Genomic DNA, 10,769 nt, shown 5'->3' on the forward strand with positions numbered 1-10,769 from the left:
AGGAAATTAATTTTTTTCCTTTGTAAAAACCTCAGTGGACAAGCCAAAGATGAATATAAATAATATCGCCAACGTTGTTGTTACATGAGTCTTACAGCACGATTATTTACAACAACGCTTTCTACTACTTATCGCTTACAATCTATTTTGCGTCCCCTTCACAATCGCGGTGACCTTTCGCATACTGTGGAGGTGAAAAGGGCATCCTTTTAGCTTCCCGGCTCTTTGCAGCGGATCCATTCAAGAACAACTTACCCTGCGTAGCAAGCGTTTCTGTTGGGTACGGAAGTACTTTCCTAATAATTATTTTACCGCTTTCATAGGGTTTTTTAGTGTAGTTTTCGGTGGGAGAAAATACTTCTGGGAAATCAACTTGGTAATAAAAATTAGAACTGCGGGACGGGAAATGCAACGAGTGCCGCGTAGACCGATGGGAAATGGTCACGCGCCCGCGACATCACAGCGGACTATAGCGCTAAAGTTCTTCCTTTCTTTCCCTCTCTGTTCGTGAAGCGATCAAAATGAGGTTGGTGATGTTGCAATCCTCTCTTTTCTATCCATTTTCATTGCCATCCATAAATATAACGTAATAAAAATAAACAAGGCGATGTTAGAGGTTACCAATTCTTGAAAATGTAGCCATTTCTCCCTCTTAAATCGTAAATAACATTGGATTTTCAGCAGACAGATTGAACACCAGTTTGACCAAACGCGAAACGACACAACTGTGAAATTATTTTCTTGATCTGAATCATTGGGACGATGACTCTTTCTTCTTTGAACTGCAAACACTCGTTACCTAGAACACGACTCATTTGGCTTTGTATTGGCCGAATGTCAGCCATTTTAGTCTGCTTCAATATCAGTTCACGACTTCGAGTTTCACGAGCTTACACTGTACTTTGCACCCAATTCACCAAACTAACAGAACAGCGTTAGTAGATCGAATCCAACTGATCGAAGGTTCCCCGTCAGCTTAGTCTTGAGTTAAATGAAATAAAACAAGGTCCTTTTTATTTCTGACATTTGTGTATAAATCAGAGTGAGTCACCAGTCATAGCAAGGAAATCGCTATTTCTCAAGTCTGGTGTTAACTGAAATTTGCTATTATTGGACACCATTGATTGTGATAGCTGTATCTTTTCTCAGTCAGTGACACAGGTATACTCTGAAATAGAAATTCCAAGTCCTTCCAACAGGAGTCGAACCAATGATCATCTCTAAAAATGTCCTCGCTTGCTGAAAATGTTGGGAAAATAATAACTGCCCACCCTCAAGTAAGCCCCCCCCCCCCCCCCTATGGGTCCAAAATTAATTAAGCACCCAGGGCAGTTAATTGAATAAATATGGTATGTTATTTTGCTTGAAATTTAGGATATGTTGTAATATGAAGGTCTTGGCTTCCTTGTAAATTGTATTTATGCTTGCCTTTTCAGTAAGCTCCACCGTGATACACTGTTTGAGTGCTGCAATGCTGTCCTGCAAGGAGCCAAGGACAAAAAAAGAAAATTTGTGGAAACAGTTGAACTCCAAATCAGCTTAAAGAATTATGATCCTCAGAAGGACAAGCGTTTCAGTGGAACTGTAAAGCTCAAGAATATTCCTCGACCCAAACTCAAGGTTTGTGTTCTTGGTGATGCATCCCATTGTGACGAGGCCAAGGCAAATGATGTTCCTTGCATGGATGCTGAAGGTTTAAAGAAACTGAACAAGAACAAGAAACTTGTCAAAAAGCTTGGTAAGTAATTGTACAAGGTACTCTGTTTAGCAGTGAAGTAAAGATGGCCATGAGCTGCTCTGTATATGAAGCAAACATTTGAGTTATCAAGAGTCTATTCTATTCTTATTCTTTAAAGAAGACTGGTGTAAATTTCAAGTGTAAGCCCCAGTTAAAATAGGTCCCCAAATCACAGCAGTAAGGTAAGGTAAGGTAAAGGTAAAATCTTTATTTAGGCATGGTGTTTCCTTTAGGTCGCTTCAATCAATGCAGTAACTGCAGAATGAAGAAAGCGAAAACCGGATTGGTGTCTACCGAGAAGATAATTTTCATTTAGGTAATGATACAACTGATCATATATGATTCGCTCGAAAACCTTGGCCACAACCGGGATAATTGATATCGGCGATAATTAGAAGGATCACTCCTACTTCCTGCTTTCTTAAAAAGAGGCGTGATTCTTGCATTCTTCGATTCATCAGGAAAAATACCGCTATCGACCGATTGATTGAATATCAGAGCGAGTGATGCGGAGATTAAATCCAGACATTCTCTTATTAGTCTTGCTGACACAGAATTGAGGCCTGTAGCCTTTCTCTTGCATAATAATTATGCAAGAGAGGTGGGATTATGCAAGGTGGGACAAAATGTGCAATTGAGTCCCACGCTGGAAACTAAAACAATTGCTGGTTTGGTAAATATATTCATCAAAAGAGGTGTCAACTTCTTGTACATCCCTGGACAGTGCGGGACGATTTCTGTGAAAAATTTATTAAAACCCTCAGCAATTTTGGTTGAATTCGTTATTCTCATTCCATGGAGCTCAAGCTCGTTTATTACAACTTTATCCGATTTGTGGCGTGTCACCTCATTGATAGTTTCCCATGTCTTCGAGCTTCGAAAGTTTTATAATAATAGGACTTTTTTACATTCTTGATCGCATTGTTCACTTCATTACACAACTTCTTAAAATTATTCCAATCACTTGGATCGCCCGTCCGCAAAGCCTTAATTTTAAGACGATCTCTCGGATACATCAAATTCTTAAGCTTAGGAGTAATCCATGGACTTTTAGAAGCACCAACGTATTTAGTGTGGAGTGGAGCATGCAGATCACACACTTTAACCACTTTTCATTGGGGTTATCCATTTACATGAGATCAGTCCACGGTTGAGCCAAGATGTCCGACCGAAATCTGTTATGATCGAAATTTTTTAAATTGCTTATACAAAACAGTACTATTTCTCTTAACCGCGTATGACAATGAGATTTTTTGAAAAATATAAATCAAACTATGGTCACTGATTCCGACATGAGATACTCCAGAGCAAAATACATTGTCCGGGTGACTAGTAAAAATAACATCAATTAAAGTGCTACTCACAGGCGTTACTCTTGTTGGTTCGTTAATAAGTTGTTTTAGATTGTAAATATCAGTTATGTTTAGTAACGCCTGGGTATTTACATTATTCAGAGTTGATGAGAGCATAATACAATTAAGATCGTCCACAAGGTAATACTCTTTCCCTTCAGCATCCAGCTTTCCAACAAAAGATTCAAAATCGGAAAATACAATTCAAAAGGTGAATTGGGAGGTCTATACCATGTAGCAACAATAAAAGATTTGCTTCTTGGTTTGCTAATTTCAGTAGTAAGGCTTTCAAGTTGGTCAAATATGAGGTCCTTGTGAACATTATAATTAATATTAGAACGAACATAAAAGCAAACTCCACCTCCATTTCTGCCGTTTAGCGGTCGGTCGCGGCGAACAATATTGTAACCATCAATACTGACCTCATTATCGGCGATAATTTCATGTAATCGAGTTTCATTGACTGCCAACAAATCGAGGCATTTACCGTATTTACCCGTGTAAAATGCGCACTTTTTTTTAAGACATTTGAGGCTGAAAAATTACGCTGCGCATTACAAACGGAACCTTTTGTTTCCCAAGCGCTACTCATTTGCATAAACAAAAGAAACAATAGCAGATGGCTGTTTCCAGGACTGTTGTTATGACGAGAATATAAACTACCTATCACAGTTGTTTAATTACAATCAATAAACAACAATCGGTATTTAAAGACAATGTTGTCAAGTATCTTTATTTCAATCACTGTTAACTTGTGTGATCGATTATGGCGATGAAGCGACAAAGTTATACGACATCAGAAAAGTTAAAGATTATACAGTTTGCAGAAGAACACGGAAATCGAGCAGCCCAGAGAGAGTTTGGAATTGCAGAAAGTAACGTTCGTTTGTGGCGCAAGTCCAAAGAAAATCTTCAGAAAATGCCGAGACTTCAACATGCCAATCGTGGAAGAAAAGCAGCTTGGCCCGACTTGAACAAGATCTGATGGCTTGGATTACGGAGAAACGAAACAATGGACTAGCGATTCTACCTGCCATGGTTAGGCTCAAGGCATTTGAAATTTCCAAAGATCCAAAGTACGAGATTCCTGCTGGTCAGTTTAAGGCTTCCAACCACTGGTGTCAACGGTTTATGAAGAGAAACGGCTTGTCTTTGAGGCAGAAAACAACGTTGGCCCAGCGTCTTCCCCCACACTATGAAGAGAAAATCGTGCAGTTTCAGCAGTTCATTATCAAGCAGCGAAGAGCCCACAGCTACCCACTTCATCTTGTGGCAAACATGGACGAAAGTCCGATTTAATTTGACACGCCCTCAAATCGAACTGTCAGTAAAACTGGCGAGAAAACTGTAAAGATGCGGACAACTGGAAAGGAAAAGAATCACCTGACGGTTGTCTTGACATGCGCAGGAGACGGTGCCAAGCTGAAACTGCTGGTTATTTTCAAACGCAAAACCATGCCTAAAATTGGAAACAAATATGGCGTCGTTGTTGCCGTGCAGCAGAAGGGATGGATGGATGAAAATATCATGAAAATTTGGATCGGGAAAGTTTGGCGATCACGAATCGGAGGACTTGGAAGACAAAGGAGCCCTCTTGTGCTTGATTCTTTCGAAGCCCACAAGACCGAGCAAGTCAAGCGTTCATTCAAAAGCGAGAACACAGATTTAGCAGTTATTCCTGGTGGGTTAACTTCAGTGTTGCAGCCTTTAGATGTTTGTTTGAACAAGCCGTTCAAAGACAGAGTGAGGCAGAAGTGGATGTCATGGATAACTGAAGGAATTCATGAACTTATGGCGGGTGGACGCCAGAAAAAACCATCTGAAGAGCTCATGTGTCAGTGGATCGGCGAAGCGTGGCGTGCCATTCCAAGAGAAATGGTTGCGAATTCGTTTCTAAAGTGCGGAATTACAAATTCCTTGGACGGTTCCGAAGACGATTTTATATTTGATACCTCCTCAGATGATGAATCGATCATGGCAGCATTTCTTTAACGAGGCAATCCAAATTGCCGCTACATTTCGCGATGACGATTAATGGAGTCACGATGACCCCGAAACGTCGAGTAATAAATCTTTCCTGGTTTTTTCTATGCCTTTGCTTTAGCAAATCCCTGCTAATAATAATAATAATAATAATAATAATAATAATAATAATAATAATAATAATAATAATAATAATAATAATTAAAAATAAAATAATAATAAAAAAGAACAACAGGGGGCAAATTTGAAGTCAGACAAGATGAACTACACACTGTAAACCATAAAGAAACTCAATAATTACTTGACATGCCACTTTAATCTTTAATTTTCAGCTAAGAAATATGATGCTTTCCTGGCGTCAGACAGTTTGATCAGGCAGATTCCACGTATCCTGGGTCCTGGCCTAAACAAGGCTGGCAAGTTTCCCACCCAACTGACGCACAATGACAACATGGTGCAGAAAATTGAGGAAGTGCGCTCCACGATCAAGTTTCAAATGAAGAAGGTAGGATGCTCACCAGAAATAAGGCACAGTGCTCATCGAAGTAAAATGGACAATTAATTTCCAGTAAATCTACAACTGCTGCTTCCTGGAATTATCAAAAAAAAAAAAAAATTTGCCTTGAGTGCTCTATGAGACAAGCAGATAATTTATATAGAAATTCAAGATGTGGATGTGAAGTACTTTTAAAAATTTGGCATCTTTAAGCCTTGGAAAGGTACATAATCATGAAGACTGTATTGATAATTTTGCTTAAAAAAAACTGCAGATGAAGTCTTTGTAGTGTACTGCACAGAAACCATGTTGGCTCTTTTTGCTATCTTCAATATTTTGGGATTACAAAATTAATACCAGAATCAAGGAGTTCAAGGATACACACAAAAACTGTTAGTCTAGAGCATTCCAAACAGAATTGCTCCGTTAGCTTCTACAAATTGGATGAATACAAGTAATGCTGTCATTTGAGCACTGGTAAGGCCTTATCTTCTGGAAGACCAGATCAGGGTGCATCCCTCTGGTCGGACCTGCACCCAGGGTCTTAAATCTCTGGGGAGACCGTAATGGTCGACAAACATTTTTTTTTAACAGTTGAGATTGTGTGGGCACCGTGGTGATTGGCAATGGTTCATTCTCTTTATTTTTCTCTCATTAATACTGTGTATAGCTGGGTAATGCACCCAGATGAACTTCATGTCTGTCCATGTACAGTAAATTCCTCAATTCGTTTATTTGTTTATTTAAATGTTGTTGGTCACTGTCTGGTCATTTGTTTAAATGTATGGCTTTCAATCTGCTATGAGATGAACACTTCCTGCTGTGTCTACATAACCTTTTTTCATGGTGGAGGAATGAAATAATCAAAAACTGAAGCACTTGAATAGTCATACGTAGTATACATTGCACTGAAAAACTTTTCGTTCTGAAATGATAATCTTAATGCATTGCAGCCACTACATGTAGTTTGAACTCACAGTGGTACAGCCATAATGTGACTCAAAAGTTACATGTACACAAGGATTTGGGGCTTCTATCGTAAAAACGAAAACAAGGATAAGTGGAAGCTGGGACGAACCCATGCTGGTTTTGCTGTAGTAGACCTGTGTTATGGGCTACGGTCTTTGATATCAGGCCGAAACTGTAAAATCCAGTCATTTATTTATTTTGTTCAAAAGCACATCACCTTGGTTACAGTATATATGCCATTGTTTTGTTTTAAATTATGCAAAAATGTTGTAGCATTCAGTATATAGTAGCACAGCCCATAAAAAATGGCAGATCATGGTTTGCCAGTTACTGGCACCCCTAACCCTCCCCACCCAGTAGGGGAACTTTTCCTTACTCCTGTCTTTGACCTTGTTATGTTAGCTGTTACAGCAAACTCTTTTACCAGGTTGAACGCAATGTTTAACAAAGGGTCTTGATAGTAGCAGACAAGTTAATATTTTAAGGAAAGCGACAAAACTTTTGAGCACTTAGCCAGTGATAGGGCCTCTCACATTTTCAAACATTTGCATAATTCTGAACATTGCCGCGCCTTATGTTCATTAGATAGTTTTCACATTTTTAGATCACGCCTCTGCCACTTTCCAACTTGAGATAAAAGAGGCTATTTATATTCAAAAAGAACAACCCTCCTTGAACCAGCAATTACACCATGTAAATCTTAAATTATTCTTATAACTCTCACATTGTCACGTTTCACGTTCATTTTGTTATTACCGTTACCATAATATTATTAACATTTTTGTCTTCTTATTTTAAATTCAACTTCTACCGCTTTGTACTTTAACTAACTGAGGATGACAAAAGTTTCTGTCGAAACATGTTTTATAGACTCAAAAGTTTTGTCGTTTTCCTGAAAATGTGTAACAAGTTGTTTATACTTGACTTTTAGGTTCTCTGCCTTGCTGTGGCTATCGGTCATGTTGACATGAGTGAAGATGAACTCGTTGCAAATGTCTATCTTGCTGTCAACTTCTTGGTTTCTCTGTTGAAGAAGAACTGGCAGAATGTGCGAGCGCTCTACATCAAGAGCACCATGGGGAAGCCTCAGCGTCTGTACTAAACAGACCTGTCAACAGCTTGCTTGTATTCAATAAAGTGTGTTGAATGGCAACTGTGGTGTACTGTTGTTATTTTAGCGAGGGTGTTTTCGTCCAAAGACAATTTAAGTCCTGCAGTATGTTTTAAGTGCTCTCTAAATGGGGTTTGCAGTTGTCTCTAGTTAGCACCTTGAAAATCTAGTTGTACCTGTAGACCATTATTTTGCCATCCTTGGAGACCCAGAGGCAGTCAGTCGTGGACAGGCGAAATGGCGCGAAGAAAGTTTTCAAAAACGGGCTTCGCGCCAATTCGCCTGCTCCCGACTGACTGGCCCTGGGTCTCCGAGGATGTGATTTTGCTAAACCCTGCCTAAACATCGTTTGAATGATCTCACCCGAAATTAATAGCGGAGCACCATGAGTAAGAAAATATATTAACCCGATCGACTTGAGAAATGGCACGGCAGCGAGAGGAACAAAACGACAGAGCACGAAAAAATTACTCTTTAATAGACGGCACATGAACTTCTTTATAGCGAATACTAGCCATAAAAGATAGAGTATTTTGCCGTTTCAATCGTCTCTGTGCACCTTGTGGAAGCAAGAAAGTACCTTTTTGTATTGTTGTGACGCCACAAATTCACGCTCGCCGGTGCGCGCTGTAAATAACACAATAACATGAACTTGGCTTGTAAACAGATAACTCGTCACCGAAGCCACTCCAAATGGTGCTGGCAGTATTTGTTATTTTTAGCATAGTATCGTATGGTCTGTCAAAACAGCATGAGGATTTGGGTGTTAACTGTTTGGGCGTTCAGTGTTCATGATAAAACTCAGATATAAATGATTGTATCTGACCTAAAAAGGTATAAAAATACTAAATTTTCGTCAGCCCTTTTGCTGCCTTCGTCCATTTACCAAATTTATTCGCCTCAATCAATAAGATGATTCTTGCGAATTGCCAGCGGTCAAAGGATTTAAAAATAAATAATAAATAACCAGCTGAATATTTACAACACCGAAACAAGGGCAGAAAAAGCAGAAGGGCTGCCGAAAGTGGAGCATTTTCATACCTTTTAGGCCAGATACTATTATTTTTTAAGAGATATATGTGTTGTTATGAAAGGTGTTAGCTATGGTGGTTTGAGATGACGGCTGAAATCAATCGTTTGCCTCGCGATTGTGTAGCACAGGTGTTGATCGCAATATAGGTACCACCATGGTGATTGGTGCATTTCTAATCTAGCTACATATTGTTGCGTTCGACGTAGAAAGAACGCACTCCTGATTGCTTTTTGAGTCGATATCGTATGGGACAATGAATGGCTCTTGGGTACTTGGGACAGGGATCTGGCATCCCCGCAGATTTTGCAGGGGCGGATGACTCGACACGACAAACTTGGCAAAGGAGAGAGAGCCTGGGATCGAGATCATCGAACGCACTTCCTAATCTTTGATTATTACTAGTATTTTAGATATTTATTGTGGAAAACTTTGTATAAACGTTATCGTCTGTGTACTGGGGACCAAAATGAGGCTATATTGGGTAGTAGTTCTGGTAGTGTGTACATTTTTCACGAACTGAAAGCCCGTCTGTTCCAAATTAACAAGATCTCGTGACTCTGTTCGGTTACATTCAAATAAATTTGAATCAACAAATTCCATTTGCGCTGCCACTGCCCCGTGAATTTTGTCGGAATTACAAATTTGACTCCTCTGCCCCCTGTGACTCCCTGTAAGATCCTATCTTTTAATCTGCCGCCTCGCTTTGATGGATGTTACTTAACAACACCGCTGACCACTAACGCTTGTTCAGAATTTCTGGAATTGTTTGGTATTTCGCCACTCAGCATTCGTTCGATTCGTTTTCTTCTTTTCTTCGCTTTAAGTGCGAAGATAACTTGTAATGAGCTGAACGAGCCAAGAGCGTTCTGACCAGAGGACGTATAGTGGCCAAATGTCACTCATTTCTCGATCGAGACCGCACGAAATACTGTCGGCAGTCATTGTACATGTCCCAAACTACCATTGATTGCGGCCGTAAACAAACTGAACTGAACGAATGTGCTTGGCGGTGACCCACACGCCAAACAAACCGAACGGAGGGAATGTCGGCTCGGGGACATTTTTGTGTCATCCTTTCTGAGAACTTTTCTTGCATTCAATTATTTAAAGAATAATGGATTTCTACAGAGCAAGAAGGAAGAAGATAATGCAGAGTCTAGCAACGTTTGGCCGATCAACGTACGGATCAATCACCTCCGTGTGTAGCTTGTTCACAGAAACAGCAGATACTTCAACTGGAACTATAACTTGAACTACAAACTACTGTACTTACTTCACTGAAATCGACCGCGCTATATAGTTACATTATGTTACATTATAAAAAACCTGTATGTAACCCTTAAATTCAGTTATAGCTGACTGCAATTTGGTTAATAAACAGTCTTTTATTATTATTATTATTATTATTATTATTATTATTATTATTATTATTATTATTATTATTATTATTATTTTATTGTGTAATGCAATTCCAGAGTTTTGATTGGCTTAACGGCCACGAAATATCAGCCATTACATCATGCCCGAGAAATAGCGACCATCAAAATTGTCTTCTGGTTGTTCTTGCAAAGTTAAATCAGCATGATCTGGCAATACTTCTTGATTGTTTTTAATAACACAATTATTCCACTTGCGCTTGTTGGATATGAGATGATTACAGCCAACTCGGCACCACGCGCTTCGTTGACTATCTATCATCTGATATCCAACGCGCGCTCGTGGAATAATTGTTAAATAGATTTTAGATTAAGATAAATTAACGGAAAAGCGTTGCACTTCTTGACTCTTGCGAAATGATTCAATGAGCAACCATGAATCATTTGTCTGAAATAACCTCTTTGGATGTAACGCCTACGCGTTGCCGGCCTCGATTACCCGGGTTTAATACTCCAGTCTGAACAAAATGACAAAATTCACGGGTTTTTGCTTTGCTCGTGGCGTCAGATGAATTTCCTGCGTTTCTGTGAGGCGCGTACGTGATATCACTGAGGTGTGAAAACCTGTTCCTGTGAGCCCTAATTCAGGGTGTTCCAAAGTCTGATTTTGAGTCATGGCCACTGAAATAAAAGCTAACGAGAGCGTGTACT

At 39.5% G+C, this 10,769-nt stretch overlaps 1 protein-coding gene across 1 annotated transcript; it reads left to right on the plus strand.

The window, feature by feature from the left end:
* The first annotated feature begins 424 nt into the window (after nucleotides 1-424).
* On the plus strand, nucleotides 425-7,691 carry LOC146474761 (large ribosomal subunit protein uL1-like). Its single transcript, XM_085116504.1, has 4 exons — nucleotides 425-526; nucleotides 1,437-1,738; nucleotides 5,406-5,578; nucleotides 7,470-7,691. The coding sequence occupies exons 1-4, from the start codon at nucleotides 522-524 to the stop codon at nucleotides 7,638-7,640; spliced, it is 651 nt and encodes a 216-aa protein (XP_084972630.1). The 5' UTR covers nucleotides 425-521; the 3' UTR covers nucleotides 7,641-7,691.
* Nucleotides 7,692-10,769: the final 3,078 nt, after the last annotated feature.

The sequence above is a fragment of the Pavona decussata genome, unplaced genomic scaffold (assembly GCF_977016875.1).
Source record: "Pavona decussata unplaced genomic scaffold, jaPavDecu1.1 SCAFFOLD_87, whole genome shotgun sequence".
Taxonomy (NCBI): domain Eukaryota; kingdom Metazoa; phylum Cnidaria; class Anthozoa; order Scleractinia; family Agariciidae; genus Pavona; species Pavona decussata.